Source organism: Copadichromis virginalis, linkage group LG18, assembly GCF_057382275.1.
Source record: "Copadichromis virginalis isolate Kocher_CV1m ecotype Utaka linkage group LG18, C_Virginalis_male_GT1.1, whole genome shotgun sequence".
In the NCBI taxonomy this organism is placed as follows: Eukaryota; Metazoa; Chordata; class Actinopteri; order Cichliformes; family Cichlidae; genus Copadichromis; species Copadichromis virginalis.
In genome coordinates, this window is record NC_140635.1 from 26,652,875 (window position 1) to 26,671,071 (window position 18,197).

General features: G+C 37.9%; 1 protein-coding gene and 2 long non-coding RNA genes across 3 annotated transcripts; all 3 read right to left on the minus strand.

The window, feature by feature from the left end:
- Nucleotides 1-364: 364 nt before the first annotated feature.
- LOC146688070 (uncharacterized) lies at nt 365-3,984 on the minus strand. The gene is made up of 3 exons (XR_014916512.1): nt 3,596-3,984; nt 3,278-3,414; nt 365-3,191 (listed from the first exon to the last, which is right to left on the minus strand). It is a non-coding gene; the product is annotated as an uncharacterized LOC146688070 (long non-coding RNA).
- Nucleotides 3,985-4,826: 842 nt separating this feature from the next.
- On the minus strand, nt 4,827-9,438 carry LOC146688071 (uncharacterized). Its single transcript, XM_085439681.1, has 2 exons — nt 5,608-9,438; nt 4,827-5,447 (listed from the first exon to the last, which is right to left on the minus strand). The coding sequence occupies exons 1-2, from the start codon at nt 9,409-9,411 to the stop codon at nt 5,337-5,339; spliced, it is 3,915 nt and encodes a 1,304-aa protein (XP_085295807.1). The 5' UTR covers nt 9,412-9,438; the 3' UTR covers nt 4,827-5,336.
- A 2,889-nt stretch (nt 9,439-12,327) lies between these two features.
- Nucleotides 12,328-17,793, minus strand: LOC146688072 (uncharacterized). Its single transcript, XR_014916444.1, has 4 exons — nt 17,623-17,793; nt 15,624-15,655; nt 14,775-14,800; nt 12,328-13,528 (listed from the first exon to the last, which is right to left on the minus strand). It is a non-coding gene; the product is annotated as an uncharacterized LOC146688072 (long non-coding RNA).
- Between the last annotated feature and the right edge of the window lie 404 nt (nt 17,794-18,197).

The following is an 18,197-nucleotide window of genomic DNA, read 5'->3' on the forward strand; positions in this document are numbered from 1 at the left end:
GCCGGAAAGAGCAAAAATAGCTGAATAGTTTAAAATTTGAACGGTGAAAATCGGCTGAAAATTGTGGAAGTAGTTTAACGGCGAAAAGTGTACGGAAGTCCTAAGAATAATAATAATAATAATAACTAGAAAAATTTGCATTTCCTGCGAAAATGCAGTGTGGATGCTTAAAGCTGAAGCTGTCTGCAAAAAGTAGCTGAAAAAGCTGAAAAGTTGCAGAAATTGTAAAAACTTTGCAGAAGCAAAAGAAACTTGCTAAAATGTAATAACTTAGCAGAACTGCAATCACTTAGAGGAAACTGTAAAGCTGAAGCTGTCTGCTGAAAATAGTTGAAAATAGCTGAAGAAGCTGAAGAAATCAAAGTCAGTGTTTAAAAAGTTGCTGAAATTTTAATAACTTTGCAGAACAATATCAAGTTAAGAAAAATGTAATAACTTAGCAGAAATGCAATAATTTAGAATAACATAACTTAACATAACATAACAAACAAAAGTAGTGTAACCTAGCAGGAATAATATAATTTAGTAGAAAATTAAAAACTTGGCAGAAATATTACAACTTATCAGAACTGCTAGAAATTTGCAGAAATGTAATAATTAGGCAAAACTGTCAACAGATAACAGCTGAAAATGCTGAAGTAACCTCAAAGTTACTTGTTTAACTGTGAAAAATTACCAAAAACATTAGAAAAGGAAGAAAACGTGCCGGCAGATAAACTAATGTGGAACAAAACCAAGGTAAAATTGCGAGTTTGCACAGCTGGTGAAATCTAAAAATGGCAAAAAAACATAACAAAGGCAAGACCCACACAAACAACATTTAGGTAATAAATGCACAAGATGCTGCGGTCAGAAATTAAAACACCCAAAAATAATGTTATTGAAATGCCAAAAAGTGGCAGAAAGTTTAGAAAGTAGAAAACCAGTAGTAGAAAAGTAGAACATTCAAATATTTTTAGAAACATATGATACAAAATATTTACTCAGTTGTTTCCAATGATTACAATAATGGCATAAAGAAATAAAAATACCATTTGGGACAAACAGAAAAATATTAATAGAAAATGCAAATCAAATTGATCTAAAATCTATACAAACAATTGAAGCATCTGTTGGAATTGTGAACATATCCTTGTTTGCCATGTTTATGTTTATGGCCCTAAGATGCGCAGACACATGATAGGCTATTAACTGCAAAAATATACACATATATAGCAAGTGAGAGACAAAAATATATCCTCTGATTTGCTGGAGTTTTGTGTAAATACCATTTGGCAAGGATAAACAACATGTTCCTATGCCACATTAAAATTTTCATAAGCTTAATTTTTTCAATTAGTTTACAGTTTCCTGATTTGATGATAAATATGGTACCAATCTACAAAATACTGTCAAAATGAAGTCCACATTGTGATATATTTGAGGTGTGGAGAGTCACACAGCTGAACAATCGATTTGCATATTTAAAGAAACAAGGATCAAATAAAGAACATCGTTGTGGAATAAATTACAGTGAAAAATAATCACTGCTTTGCGTTAGAGAGTGACTTATGATGAGGTATTAATTGGCTTAACTTTACCTCTAACAGCTTTTCACATAGTGCTGTGACCAGGGTGAAATCCATCATAAAGTAACTGTAAACAGTAGAACCATTAGCATGAATGTCATGGTTCTACTCTGATCAAAACTCAAGTCAGCTGTTTGACCTGATATAAAATGATAAAGAGGAACACATATAAATGACCTTTATGAACTTTTCAAAATGACTTTATATGTCTGACCCATTATCTATATATATTACAGCAGCGGTCCCCAACCCCCGGGCCTCGGACCGGTACCGGTCCGTGAGTCGTTTGGTACCGGGCCGCGAGAGATGAGGCTCAGGTGTGAAATGTATAGTTTTCAGGGTTTTTATCGGTTTTCAGCGTTATTTTGTTATCGTTTTTATCGTTTACTTGGTTTTCCTGGGTCTTTTCACGTGTGTTATGAATAAATTTTCTTTTTTTCAGTACCGGTACTAGTTTTATTTTGTTATATTTATCCGCGACACCTTAAAGGCCGGTCCATGAAAATATTGTCGGGCATAAACCGGTCCGTGGCGCAAAAAAGGTTGGGGACTGCTGTATTAGAGCAGATGTGGAAAACCACTGTTAGACCTACTCTATACTAATGTAGTTACTGACACCCCATACTAAGGCAGGATTCATACAAACACACATTATTTATTCTCTTAAACACTTTCTTTTTTCACATTTTGAGATTGTGTAATTTCTAAAAAGAATACATGTAATGGTTCAATAGATATAGTTATTTAAATGTCCATAATAATCACATGATCATTTTTGTACATCCTACAATCCAGGATTTAGAGCTGTGTGTCTGTATGAATTCAGCTTGCTATACTTATAGACTTAGATATATTAATCCACTATTTACCCAAACAAGTTACATTGTTTGGGTAAATAGATTGGGTTTGTTCTACAAAATAATTATTCAACAATAAAAAAAAACACAAAAAAAATCTGCACATTAATCCAGAGTTCAGTTTCATATGTCTGATATTGTTAGTTAAATCTGATGACACAAACACAGTCAATAATTCATTGCTAGTGTGACATGTGGTCCTTTTTGCCTTTGACCAATGATATGCTGGGTACTTGGACCAGTTTAGTATTTGCTGTCACAGAGGAATGTTAACCAGAAATCCAGAAGATAAAACTTAAAAAAAATATGTTAATTGCAAACATGTTTTTGCTTAGTAAAAGGATTGAAATTACATGGAAACTGTCACCTTAAAGCCTCATTGTAAATATCATCACAAACAGATGTTTTCCACACAGTTAACAAAGCTCCACCACATCCGATCAGTGCACATAAATCTAAAAGAAAACAAAAACAAATAAAATAAAAAAAATTAACACAAGGGAAGACTTTTGATTTAATAACTAAGCTTAAAACAAGTGTTACCTTTGAATATTTGTGGGAAAAATCTGATGCTACCCCAAGAATACAAAGCCACACTGGAAACGATGACAGGCTTGCAGCCCTGTGTCTTCCTGGAGTGAGGTGCCTGATCAGTAGCAGTGAGTTGACAGAAGTTGGTGTCTGTAAGAGTGGCCAAACACTGATACTCTGTCCACTTGAGTAGAGTCTAAGAAGCTGGAATGCAGGCACACTGGACGAGCTTGTTCTAAAAAATACAGAAAAAGGAACATTTTATTTGTGTTAAGGCCTAAAAACTACAAATAAGTTATACAATGAACAATGTTGAAATACCTTATAGGTGCTGCAGGCCACATAACCAGAATCCAGAGCAATCTCACAGTCACATGATGGTGAGGAAAGACATGAGCTCTGCAATGAGGTTTGAATGTCTCAGTTGGGACACTGAAGAACTCAGAAGACAGCAATACCTGCACAGAGAGACAGAGTAGAAAAAGCATAGATTTGTAATCCGTAATGTGAATTAAAACTCAAAAAGTGTCAACAAGTATAATCATTTGAGTGTGGAATTATTTATGCACTAAACAGGATTTAAATTAATTAATTGAATTAAAAACACTGCCATTTTTTATCAAAGATAAAGAATCATACCTCTCTCTGCTCTGAGGATCACTGAGCATCTCTGACAGGAAATAGTTTCCTCAGTAGGAGTCATCATTCATGGTCTCAGAGGTGTGTAGTGTGGCAGCATCATGACGGTCTCCAGATCAGGCAGGAGGTCAGGTGATGGGTGTGTCATCTTCTCCATTGAAGACACACTGGTATAGCAGTTCATAAAACAGCAGTCTCTGTGTGGCATGTGGTTATCTGTGCAGTCCAGCACTGATGGATCAGGTTTGGCTTAGCAGTTCATGAAGATGGTGTTAAGATGTTGTTGTTTCAGCTGAGGATGGTGAAGTTTGAAGGTTTTCCCACAAAGGAAACAGGACTGTGTGTGCCCTGTCTGAAAAAAATACATCTACAAAACATACAGTGCTTTTAACACCACCCACCCATCTCTGCCCCCAAGTGTCTATATAATGCTGGTATGGGGTGTCAGTTACTAAATCTAATTAGTGCGTCAGAAAGCGGGGGCTACACCTAAAGCCCCCGCTTTCTGATGTCTTTGTTTATTATCAGCTTTTTCCAGCTGCTCAGAGAATTCTGACTTGGCCTTTATCCACCCAAACCCAAACCCACCCAGATAAAGGCCAAGTCAGAAAATGGATGCAGAAACTTTCCATGTACTTCTAAATCAGTTTTTATACAAATTCTGTAAGCTGTAAAAATGTTTTTCTCTACATAATGTATAATTATAGACATCTCTGTTAGCCTGAAGATAGTTTAAAACTTTAAAAAAAATTTACCTGTAAAACATGATAAGCAAAACCTCATTCATCCCAAAAACATTTGATTCTACAAAATTTACTATAATCAAGAAAATATAATTGTCTGTATTTATTCATGTGACCCATAATAAATACCTGCATTTATCTGTGATTTATTTATTTACTATTTCATATTTGAAAGCATCTTGGAGGGGAAGATCTCGTTTATTGAGATACATACGTCAGAGTAAAAAAAGTATCAAAAAAGGAGATGACAATTAACATCCATGAAAAAATGTATAAGTAGATTTAGTCATTTAAAACATGAGAATAAAAAATAAATTATGTCCGTTTAATGCAGTATATTTCAGATCTGAGGTGCATGATAACAGAAAGCAGATCTCCCGGCTCTGCATGAAGTACAGCCATGATTTGGTGACATGATTAATAACATTGCAATAAGAAAGGGTCTTCTTATAGACAGAGTAGGGAAGACAATTTTTTCCAATGAAAAATATTTTTCATACTCTACAATCAGTAAACTCTGTAACAAACATGATCTGTAATTGTTTCAAAACTCACCAGACGACTTCATGATTGGCTCGAGGACAGGACACAAAACACAGGGTTGTGGTAACTGTAGTATGATCTCAGAACACCGGAATGGAGACATTGATCTGGCTGAGAAATAAAAATGAGGTCAAGCAGGGTGTTCTTGTCTGTAGTGGCAGAAGTGATCAGCTGTGAATACCCTCTCGACTGAAACTGCTCCAGAATCTGTTTTCTTCCACTCTGCAACTGGTTCTCATTAAAATCTCCACACACAATGATTGGGTGACAGTCCATTATTTCAAGGGAATCTAAAAGACTTACCAGGTTTTGCATGAATGGTGTCAAACTGTAGTCAGGGGGTCTGTACACAACAGCAATGAGTGCAGGGAATGGAGCCTGAACCTTCAACACTAAAAACTCAAGATCAGTGACATTATGCAGATACTGTTTTACCTGAACCTGAAAATGATTCCTCAAATACACAACAACTCCACCACCACTTCTGCTGGCCATGTGAGGAAAGTTTGTGTAGGACACATGTCTGTTGCGTTTGAACATGGTGTAGCCGTCCAAATGAAGACTGTCTGCAACAAAGGAGCCTTGGAGGTGAGACTCTGTGAGACACAAAACATCTGCTAAACACATTTCATGATGACTCTTGATGTCACTGATGTGAGATGGCAAACCCTCCGTATTGTGATGGATCAGTGTAAGAGTGTCAGGTCTGCTGGCTGTTTCTCTGACCTGAAGAAGAGGCATCATTTCCTCAACGCTGGCTTGTCTCATGGTTTGGAGTGCTGCAGTTACCTCGGGATTGGAGTAAATCTTTTTCTCATCCAAGTCCTGCAAATAGAGTCCACTGAGAGACGTCACCCTGCTGAGAGCAACATAAGCCATACCTGGTTCAAAAATGTTCTTCATTGAAACTACAGCTGTCTGTGTTGTAAGACCCTGAGTTTTGTGAATTGTGCAGGCAAATGCTAGCTTTACAGGAAACTGTCTGCGTACCGCTCCTTTAAACTTCAGACTCTCCTCTGCTCTCTCAATGTAAACCAGATCATCAGATGCTGCATTAGCACTGCGGTTGTGTCTCATAGGCTGCCGGTTGTCCATTCTGAGCCCCAGTTTGATTATGTGTCCATCATTTTCAGATCTCACCACCTTTACCAGTATACCAAAAGCACCGTTGACTAAACCGTTTAGTGTGTCCAAGTTTCTGGTCAGCATGACTCGAGCTCCTTCAGCAACATTCAGAGTGTCAGGTAAATCATTTCTCCCACCTGTAAATGGTTTGTCTCTTCGTTCCATTCTGCCTGTACGTTTATCCTTCTGGAAATCGTCTGCAGTGATGATTATGATGTTTGAATGAAGCTTCTTCAGGGTATCTGTGTTATGGGATTCCACATTCTTGTTGGTGGCATAAATGTGTAAGACCTCAGTTGGACATTCTTCTGGTGCAGTCACAGCCTGTGACAACAAATCTCTGTCGCACTGAGAAAGCTCATCCGTCTTTTCTTTCACTCTAATCCTGTTCAGCATCTCTGCAAAGGCCACATCATCTTTCTGACGCATGATCTCGGTTAGAGTGATCATCTGAAAATGTTCCTGCCATAGGTCAATCTGTTCTGGATCGTAAACGCAGAGAGGTTTAGACTGTCGCACTGGTGGCAGCTGGTAAAAATCTCCAACAGCTAAAACTGACATTCCACCAAAAGGTCTCTGAGTGCCTTTGATTTGTTTCAGTCTTGCATCCACATAAGCAAAAAGGGGTTTTGAAACCATTGAAATCTCATCAATAACAATAATTTCTGCATTCATCAGCTCAGATCTGACTTCATCCAGTTGGTTACCAAGTCCTTGAATGGGTGGTTTCAGACTCCTGGGTAGTTTCAGTAGAGAATGTAACGTAGAGCCACTGATAGAAAAAGCTGCTGTCCCGGTAAATGAAGTAAGTAAAACAGTTGGATTTGATATGTCAGCTTCTTCTGCATTAGCAGGCAGTCTGCTCAGGATCTTTGATGCTTCAGAGTGAATACATTTAATCAGATGTGACTTTCCAGTTCCTGCACCACCGTTGATATAGAAGAAAAATGGATCTGGGTTCAAACCACAAACTCGCTGAATACACCAGTCTCTTATAGTATAGAACACGCAGGCCTGCTTCTGGTTCAGATTCTGATACATTACACGTACCACGGCTGGATCGACTGCAGGTTGTTCTCTGATGGCTCTGATCTCTGTTACAGCATCAGACTGACGACTGTAGTCGGGGACATTCTCCTGTTCGTTCTCATCATCAGAATGTCTCTCAGGAAGATTCTCATCACATTGCAGCCTCACAACTTCAGATTCAGGAGCAAGATTACACCATTCATCGATCACAACATCCCTATTTTGTTCAAACTCTTCCAGTGCACTCTCAATATCCTCAGAGTTCTTCTCATACTTGTCTTTATTTCTTTTCACAATCCGTTTCACAGACTCACTGTGGTCTGAACATGGAAGTCGCACAAAACCCGAGTTGTAGAAGGACTGATAGGTTTGGAAACATTGTGGTTTCAGTTCCTGCTCTGATCTGTGTGGAAGGTAAAGTCTCAACAGTCGACCATAATATTGCTCAGGATCTTTTTCCTGTGAACAGTGGTAATATCTGATTATAGCTGGTTTATCATTCTTTCGCCTTTGTACAAATCCAAGCTGGTTTAGAAGAGGAAGCACATCTTTTCCTTCATTTGGACCACTCACCAACCGGCACAGGGCAGCAAAATCAGCCAGCGACATTTCCTCATATTCTGGGGTCTCAGGTCTGCATTTGTATTTATCACTCAAACTTGTCATCCAAATATTACAGCTGTCATGTGTTGTGCTTTCCAGGAAGCTCATGGGCCGACTCATTTTTACTGGGTTATCATCTGTTGGTACAAATACAACACTGCGGGAACATTTTTTCATTTTTAGGCCACAGACTCGAGTCACACACTCCTGTGCGCTGATCTCTCTCTTTTTTGAGTAAGCCTGCATCACAGCTCTCATTTCATCACATTCATTGACGGTGTTCTTATCAGAGTTATCGATAACTGTCTTCAGGTATTCAGAGAGGCCAGATTCTTTCTTTGTTATATATTTACAGAGGTATTCTACACATGAATAGGCATTCAAAATGAATGAGACATCTAAATTAGAGTTCCAGGCTTCAAGCAGATCTGGGTTGTAATTGTTGATCCAACAGTCCTTTGGGTCACGTTTCAGAATCAGAGCTGTTTTCTTGTTTATGTTCTGGAGGCATTGTTCATACTCATTCATTGTCAAGTTGCATCGTGACAGAATCTGCTCTATGGTGAGGGAAGCAGCTTCAGGTTCCTTCAGCAGGTTCAACAAAGGTCTGAGTTTGGCTTTTGCAGCTTCAGTGTCTGAATCCTCATCCTGTCTCACAATCATTGTTCTTGTGGATGGTGGTTTTGGAAACCCAAATCTACAACCAGAGTTCACACTCTTAAAGCATGTCTTTGTGTGGTTCTTGCTGTGCTTTTGTAGTTCAGAGACTTTTTTGTGCAGTTCAGGTTGTTTTTCTGGATCAGGGAGTTGAGCTGAGATGTATCTGTCCACAAAGTCACAGACAGTTTGGTCATCATCCACATCTGCTTCTACCTTTTCTCGAATCCACAGCAACATGTGTATATGCGGACTACCTCTGTGCTGGAACTCAACTCTGTAAAAGTAATCAATGATCTCACCAAGGGGCTGTGCAGGAGAAAAAAGCAAATCTCTGAACAAAGCCTCAACACGTTTATCAAACATTCGCATGGTAGTTACTGGATTTGATCTTAGAATTTCACACTTTTCTGACCAGTCCAGGGCTTCAAAATCAACCTCTTCACCTTGCTGTCTCTTTATTGCTTGAATCACTTCAGGCCATCTCATCTCAGCAGCAGAGAAAGTGACAAAGAACTGAGGTGTTCCTATTTGACGAATCATACTGAATAAATCTTTGGTAGTTTTCTGCCAGTAAGCTGGAGTTCCTCTGAGTGGCTGCATAAATCTGATTGCATCTTTATTTCTTACCAGCTTCTCTACTTCTGTCTTACTTTGTAACATTCCTGATGTGATTTTGCGTCCATCTTTGGTCATAGTTTTACCTTTCCTTAGCTGTATTGTCATGCTGGAATTAGCCAAATGTATTTCAGTGACAAACTGTGAGAAAAACAGGTAATTTGTGTCTTTAGCAAATCTTGCATCAGTGTTGAAAAGCCTTGACTTGAAGTAAGCACTTGGTGTGAGTTTAAGAAGTCTCTTTTCATCCAGTGTATTCTGACCAGTAGGAAACTGCACAGGAAATGCCATGGCTTCCAAATGAGGAGTTCTGAAGAAGCTGACAGGATTGTTTCTTTCTGCAGGAGCCACACAATATGTGTTATCACTGAAACAGAGAATCTCTTCTGAAATGTCTACAGGCTGCAGACAACTTTCTAGAGCAAAACCTCCATTGTTCAAATCACTTTCTGGTTCCTCTGGATTTTGTTCCTCTGGTTGTTCATCACAGGATGCCATATTAATATCTTGTTCTATTTCAGACTCGTTTTCGCACAAAAGGGCATCTTTTTCATAGTTGTCAATTTCCATTAAATCTTCTTCATTATAATCATCACTTGCCATGCTGGCTTCATCACTGCTGTCATCATCAGGTAACGTTGGATCACAAAGCAATGCATCATCTCTAATAACAATATCTGTGTACTGTGGATGAATTTGTTTCAGTTTACGCAGAGCTTGAATGAGTTTAGACCAGGTGACAGTCTGGAACAGCTGATGGCCTTTGTAGCACAGTCGTCTTTTCAGCTTTATCCTCATGATCTGTGATTGGCTTCTGATCCTCGGTAAACTGTCAACTGTTTGTTGGACCTCAGATGGTACACACACCACATTACCACGTATGAGTCTCTGTCTGCCCTTTGGAAGTGGAATAATCTTAGCAAATGGTATGCATTTGGCAATCAGATGTCTCTCCAGAATGTTGAGATCACAAAGTTCAGCTGGAATATCCTGCAGTTCTAAACCATTGACAGCAGCAAGTCTTGGCATGCGTCCACTTTTGAGGGAACTGTGACACGTGTGACAGATATACTCCTTTTTTCTCTCAACGGGAAAACTGCAGTGATCATTACATGCTTCATCACACACATGAACAAATTTACCAGTTAGACACTGCTGAGCTACAGTCTGGTGTTTTGAGTAATTTTCTCTTTTGCAGATTTTCACCTGATTAGGAAAAGAAGCTTTTAGACAAACAGTACAAACATAAGATGGTGCTGATTTAATGTTTGATCTGAAACGAGATATGGCCTCATTCATTAAACTGTTATCTGGATGACACTGTAAACTTTCAGCTGGTCGATGCATCTGACGATATTTTCGTTTTATGTTCATTGCACATCTGATATTATGCATCTGTCTAAAAGAAAAACCGTTCCAATATTTTACTCTCATTCGTTCTCTCATATTCTCTTTGTGTTGTTGCTGAAATTGTCTCTCTTCTCCATAACGTTTAGTGATGTAACATTTTTTTTTCTGTCTAAATTCTACACTTTCTTTATATAGGTTAGAAACATATGACCTCATGTAAGCTTTATGTTTCTCTCTGAATTCGGCACAAGTTCTGTATATTGTTCTTATACGCTCTTTGTGCTTTTCTCGGAACACGGGAGATTCTCTGTATGTTCTTCTTATACGTTCCTTCTGCTGTTCTTTGAACACAGGAGATTGTCTATAAGATTCTTTATATGTTTTTCTCATACGTTCCTTCTGCTTTTCTCTGAATAAAGAATCTTCTTTATACATCCTTATGACACGTTCTCTTTTTCTCTCTCTAATTTTAGCACTATCTCTATAGATTTTTCTAAAATGTTCTCTCTGTTTCTCTCTATATGTAGCATTGAGTTTATACAGATTATTTTTGTACACACTCTTTTTCTTACTGTGATCAGGATCATGAGACTTTCTACTAGAATCTTTTTTCTTTGCCTTAAAGCTTTCATCAAAAGTGTACATCTGTCTTTCTTTCTTTTTCTCATTTTCCTTTCTCTGTGGTAGTTTTTCTTGGACCAACAGTCGTCTCCTAATCTTTCTCCTTTGCTGTTTATTATGCTTCAACAGTTTATGTGAGAGTTCATCTGTTGTCTTAGTTAAACAGGAGGCAGTGTTTAAATCATTCAGAGGAACAGAATCTTTTGTTACCTGAGTGTCTCTTACAGAAGATGCAGAGGTTTCTATTTCTAAATAATCAGAATTGTTCAGCTCAGCAGCTGGCTCATTTGAATAATCCACTCTGGATGACATCACTTCAGTAGCTAAAGTGTCGGCCACAGTTTTCTGTGTTTTCTCAGTGGATTTGGGGGTTTCAAATTTAGGTTCATTTAAAGCTGGTGCTGGAACAGTTGTAGCTGTTTGTCTGTTTTCATCAGCATTTCTTTGGTCAGCAGCGTTTTCACTGTGGAACTCAACAGGCTGTAGCTCATAAGTGCAGGTTGGTGCGATGCTAAACATTCGGTACAAACGTTTGATCCTGTCAATCATGTCGTTAAGACGTGTGAACTTCAACATAACTGCAGTTCCACCACTTACACTTAGCGACAATGGCATTCCTGTAGACTTACGTGGGTGAGGGTCAAAATATGCATATTCACCTGAAGTCAGCCTGGAAACTGCGATGGCTGTTCCTCCCATGACTAGCAAAGCATAGCAAATGTCTGAAGCCAAACACTGTAGTCCCTGTTCAAGGCTCGGAAGATGATCTGTACCGTCAAATGTGCCATAAAGAGCAAACTGAGACATGTCGACTTGATACTCGTGTCTGCGGCTGATGATCACAGTGGGAAGTTCATCACAGGCTAGAAACACGCTGTTCACAAACCTCTTTCTGGCATCTGAATACACGGCATGGCCTTTGTCCAACACACGGTTAAGATCTGCTCTGGTAATGAATTCATCCTCGTGTAAGAATGACAGGAAAACCAAACTGTTCGCCATGCATTGCTGATTCCGGTACTTTCCATACTTAGCATTGGCCTGGCTTCGGGATGCACAGATGCTACTCACTCGTGGACGACTTTCACTGTTTGTAACCTGTACATGAGACGGTCCTGGAGCTTCTCCATCATGCTGCGTTTGCACAGTTAGCTGGGGTTCAGTCTGGATTACCTGCTGTACTTTAGCATTTGGCACCGATGATGAGCAAACACCTCTCTTTACCACATCTGCATAAGACACTGCGGCTGTCTGAACGCTGAGCTGCACTTCTGGACTGGGAATACTTGTAACAGACACCTTTACCTGCTCACCGGTCTGAGAAAGATTTACCTGTTCCTTCTGCTTTTGCCATCTAAGCTTCTGGGACTGTGACCTTTGACCTTTCCTTGGCATTTTGTGCAAGTACAAACTGGACCTTATATGTATTTATACACAAATGTATACAAAAATCAACCTGTAAACACTGAAAAACTCCTCAAGTTTCTATTAAATGGATAAATGTAAAACTATACAAATGGTAAAGTGTTCTTATAACTGTTTAATTGATGTAAAAGGCTGACTTAAATACAAACTCAATATAAAAGTTATTGAAAGATCTTTAAAAAGTTTTATTGTAGCTTTTTCAAAAACTGTATATTATACTTTTTTTTTTTTTAACCAGACTGGTTAATGAATAGGTCTATACTTCTGTGAAGTAATATGCAGAATAAATCTCAACAATCAATCAACAGGCTATAATAAAACTCTTAGTTTTAAAGTAGACTTTGTGTAAATCTTTCAGATATCTAAAATCTAAAGCAAATATAAGGAGCTGTGGTGGTGTAGTGATCAGATGACAGGCGATGAGGATTCTTCAGCTGGATGTTCTGCAGCAGTCAGGAAACAGGAAGTCTGGGTTCTCAGGGCAGCCTCTAGATGACAATTGTAACTGAATACTTACACTGAGTGACAAAAAAAAGGTTTGTCCTTAAATAATAATAGTTTAAACTTGTAGTCAAATGTTATAGCCAGTGAAACAGACTTGAAAAATGTATTTGAATCTAATTTAATATTTATCTAAATAGAGCAGTCTGAATGTATATATTACAAAATAACCAGATTGTCTTATTACAAATAAACCTTTAAGAGGTGTATATTTTATATAATTTCTCAAAGTAATTGCACCTGTAAGCCAAACAGCCAATCAATGTTTATTCCAAAGTGTAATGCAAAATTAAAATGACAAATTTAGGACTGTGTAAATAGTTTCTACAGTGACTTCTACTGTACTGTATATTCAACTTCTTACTTGTAATTTCCAGTAAAATGAGTGGATATGAGAGAGTTTAACGACAGGAAAGAAGGAGCAGTGAGAGCAGAGATCTCTCAGATTTCTGAAAACAGATCGTCGAAGTTGCGGTAACTTCAATTTCCAAAAACTTGGTTTGTTGTCAACCTTGGTTTGTTGTCAAACTTGGTTTCTTGTCAAACTAGGGCTTATGCTTGTCAAAATTAGATAGAGTACATGGCGGAGAAATGATAGAAGATAGAATGGCTTGTCAAAAAAGATGGAGCAGGGAGAGGGAGAGTGATAGGACAGACTGAATTTGCTTGTTAATGGCTTGTTAATGATAGAGGGAGAGGGTTTTCTGCAGCAGGTCACCTGTAAGACAGAAAGAAAGTGGAATTAGACACACTTCCAATAAACCTGGCTTTACCGTATTTTTCAGACTATAAAGCACATTTAAAAGCCTTTAATTTTCTCAAAAATAGACAGTGCACCTTATGTATGGTTGTGCTTACTGATTTCAAACCAGTTCTATGTGGTACACGGCACTCTGTCAAATGTTTTAGTATGACTTTGGTAAGCTACAAAGCAGCACCACTTGATGTATCGTCGGAGCATGGCTACCATAGTCAGCACCCTCGTAGAGTAATTCGTACTGTGCTTCAACATAATATGGTGTGTGTGTATAAGGGCCTGGCACCTGTTGAGAGCCATGCTTATGTAGCAGATTTCAAACTGATCAATCCACATTCATCAGTCCATAAATCCTGAAAAGTAAGTGTATTGTTCTGTATTTTATGTCTTACAACTGAACAATTTTGAGAGTTATTGTAAATGAGTTGAATAAAGTTTGACTTATCTGTTTTGTTTGGCTTAATGTGCCTTAGAATTTAGTGCGCCTTACAGTCCGAAAAATACAGAACATATATATCATTACACACTGAAGAGTTGTACAGTACATTATTAGATTCAACTGAATAAAAATGTTTATCATATGGTGGTGGAACATTTCTAAGGACATTTTCGCATTCTATTAACACAATAAAAACAAACAGAGTCTGTAAACCAAGATATGGTGCTATAGTAACTTACTATAAACATTATATGGTCAAGCTAAACCCACACAATGAAGTCAGAGCAGACAGTTTCAGACCACCTGCTTTAAACACTTCACATGCACTCAACTCACATGATCCTAAATGCCCAAAGGTCTCAAATTCCCGTTTCTGTGTGTACTTACCTGGTACAACAGTATATCATAATGTCTGGGGAGCAGTTAACATAAAAGTAAAAAATAATTTACTCAGTATGACTTTTGGCAAAATGAAAAATTTGGAGACAGATGACTCCTAAACAGCAGTTTCTACATTTTTCAGTCAAATTTGGGGCATGTTTAATACACACTCCACTAAATCTACAATAAACTTAGCATGGCCGATATTAGGGCCTAATTAAAAATGTACTATGATGATAAGAGAGATCTGTAAGTCTGGAAATGTTTACATAGACTTTTCTATGATCTGATTATTCCCAAGAGCTGTGCTGACTCACTGCACTAAACTGAATCTCCTATAATGAGAAACATTTCCCAGAACTGCACCTCAGACAAACCTTTACTTACCAGACTGAGACGATCAGATCAGCAGTCTAGAGAAAGGAAACAATTCATCAGATCACTGTTTGATGATTCAGACTGTTGAGCCTCTTCACACACAATCCAATTTACTGTGACATAAATTAACTAGTAAATTTATTTAAGGCTTTATGAGCTTACTGTAGTCTAAAGAGGAGATAAATGAACTGCAGCGTCTCACATGGCTATAGCAAGTGTAATAAAAGCATTCTTTACTACAGAAATACAAAGAATAGCCACCAATATTTGTTGGCACAAGTGCAGGATATACCAAATATTTCCTACACAGAAGCTTTGTGGCTCCAACATTTTCTACAACAGGTCAGTACTAGTAAAGTGTGAAAACCAAAACTTTTAAAAATGTTAGATACAAAGTAATTATATAAATCAGAAGCAACAGAAAACCTCATCATGTCTGATATGAATATGTAAATTTTAAAATAAATATTGACATGTTACAATAGCAGAGGTGCACCATGTTTTGTAATTAAAATTAAATGTCTTAAATTTTTACACTAAAAAGTCCTCTCATTGTACCCGTTGCTAGGAATATTTATGTATTTTGCAGTGTACCTTTTTGGCAACTTTTCTATTTAATTTTAAAACACATTATATTCACCAAATAAGTGATAAACTAATTAGACACACTGGCTGTAATGTACCTAACAATGTCCACTCACACCTCTGGTTCTCTTAGTTTTTCATTATGACTTTGTGTTTTTGCCAATCAGTAAATGGAAACATATCACAAAAAGTCAGACTACTGTATGTAAGTTGCCAAATGTGCTACGCAATGCCAGGTTCATACTGCTTCAGTTACAATCACTGTTTACTTACCAGCAAAGGCAAAACCAAAGATCTCTTTCACTCTGTGTAACAAAAGACAAAGCACAAAAACACAGAATAAGACAACTCAAATCAGCATCACAGTCAATACTGCATCACTCTGTGTAGTCCAAAAGATTCAGTACACTTCTTTGTTTACCACAGCAACAAACAACTCACCTCTTTTTTCTACACCTTATTAAAGATTACGTCTTTATTAAGGTAAAATGTGGTTTCATCCATTTGTAATAAGCCACACACGTTTCTCAGTTATGTGATAGCTCTATTAGTTTGGTGCTATTAGATAACACAGTAGATTTAATAAGCAATGATTTACTACACCTAGCTCTGCACACTTTATCAAATTCTGACATCACAATTTCAAAGCATGAACAATCATAAATGAAAGCTTGGATGATATTTTTGTAGGCTTCAACATTTGAGTTCGTCTGCATTCAAATTCTGCTTCCTAAAAATATTATCACCTGCACACAGTATCATTTAATATGCTGTTGTTTTAAATATCTACATATCATATTTATAATATTAATGGTGCACTGCTGCATTTTATTTATTTGAAGGTGGACGTTTTTTATATTTCGTTAGTTTTTCACAAAGTGAGAAGTTAAACAGAACTGCAGGTGAAGGTTTTATTTAAAAAAAAAAACAACCTGCACAAACAAGTGTTTGTTAAACAGTTCTTAAAATTTAACTAAAAAACTAAAATTACCTAATTAAAAAAAACTTCTTGTTAAGAGATGTTATTATTCTTATATTATGTGTTTCATCCTCACTCTCTCTCTCCCTTCTGTTAATTAACCCACAGCACAAAAACACACCGGTACAGGCACGTGACTCTTCTTCTCCCGGCTTTCAATCAGTAGCTGTGTCCCAAAATGTCGGCTGCATCCTCCGGAGGCCGCATTTGAAGGCCGATTATGTCACAGCCAGTCGACGAAGGCTGTCTCAAATGCGGCCGACAAATGAGTCCTTCATTTCATAAACTTTTAACATATTTTTAGGCGAGAAAGTAGCGGTGTAAATTGCAAATATCTGCTTGGTTTATCAAGACATCGCATATTTGCAAAAGTGTGCCGACGTTTTCAGAGACGTCTGTCACCCACCGGCTCGATGGCAAGCCGGGAGGGGGGTTCAGACCCCCGCTCTTTCGCTACTCAGGTTAAACATGATATACAAGTCACTCTGATAACTTAAAAATGTAATTGTTTGCCTTTTTCTGTGTTTTATTTGTTCTGGAGTAAATCGGTTTGGCTGAGATCAAAGTTATTAGATTATTAGATTAAATAAAGCTTTATTAATCCATCCGGTGGGTTCCTCCGGGATTTTCACATAGCTCAATAAACGTTAAACGGTCGAGAATTTACGCCAGTGTCCTGTTATATTTTAAATAGCAAGGAGCAGACGCCGAGTTTATTAAACTCCAGCGGTGACGCAAATCTGAAGGCTAGACCGTCCAGTTTCACAGCCTTCTCGGTCCACGTAGACCGCGAAGGCCGGGTCCTCCGAAAGATGCAGCCGACGTTTTGGGACACAGCTAATGGCGGTAAAATGGCTCCTTTGAAGTTGCCGACCCTGCTGCTTCAGCAGCTAATCAGTGGTTCTAAAATGACGGCTCATTACCTCACAACCGAAAGAATGAGGCCGTTTTTAACTGACTGATTTGTGAAGAGAACTAACTTCAGCTTCCCTAACAGACTCAGAAACACTAACACACCGAATGAACCAAATACAACACAATAACTGTAATAAACAATCAAATGAACCATATTAATTTCACACTGGGCCTATAGCAGCTAGGCGTTAGCACTTAGGGCTAGCATACCAAACACTCCTTTTAAATAGTAAAATTACAACGTTTCACTAAAAAAGCAGCCATTGTGTTACTTTAACACGACTGGCTTCATAAGTCACTAACAACAACTGGGTAAATCCCTCATACAGCTTATAGACATTTCATTTCAGAAAAGAGAGACAGAGAAGCAGCGCTTACCGGTGGGGATCGAGCTGAGAGTGGACGGAGATTCAGGAGTCAGGCAGAGACGTTAAAAAAAGAGGCATTCACGGGTAGTGGGAAACTCCGCAATTACACAAAATTGGCATGGAAAACGTGAAAAATATATGTAAATTTAAATATTATTATACTAGATTTTTTTGCAACAAAAAGCAACTAGCAGAAATTTAATTCTATAAGTTTAATAAATGTTTAAAACAGGATTCTTTGAATTTGAAATAATGGTTAAAAGACATAAATAAACACAAGGTCATTATGTTAAAATGTACTTTATTATGATAGATTTATTTAACTGACTGCAGTAATAAGAACAGTCTTCTGCTGAACACCAACACCAGGGAGCTGGTGTTGGTGATCGCCTAAGCATCCTCACAGTAGGAGCTGCAGAGGTTCATCTCACTCCACTGCAGGACTCAAGAGGTTCAGGAGGTCCCTTAACCCCACTGCTATGAGACTTTTTAACAGGGACTCCTGATATGTTCATTGCACATTTGTTTCTTTTATTCTACTACATATTGGTTGTAATCATGAATTCTGAATTGCTTTAAAGCTGA

What these genes read in the sequence shown, in the direction of transcription:
- LOC146688071 (XM_085439681.1), bottom strand. Translation starts at nt 9,411, where the DNA reads ATGGCATCCTGTGATGAACAACCAGAGGAACAAAATCCAGAGGAACCA. An exon ending in AAATGATGCCTCTTCTTCAG is followed by an intron (nt 5,448 to 5,607) that starts GTCAGAGAAACA and finishes CCTTTGTTGCAG; the next exon opens with ACAGTCTTCATTTGGACGGC.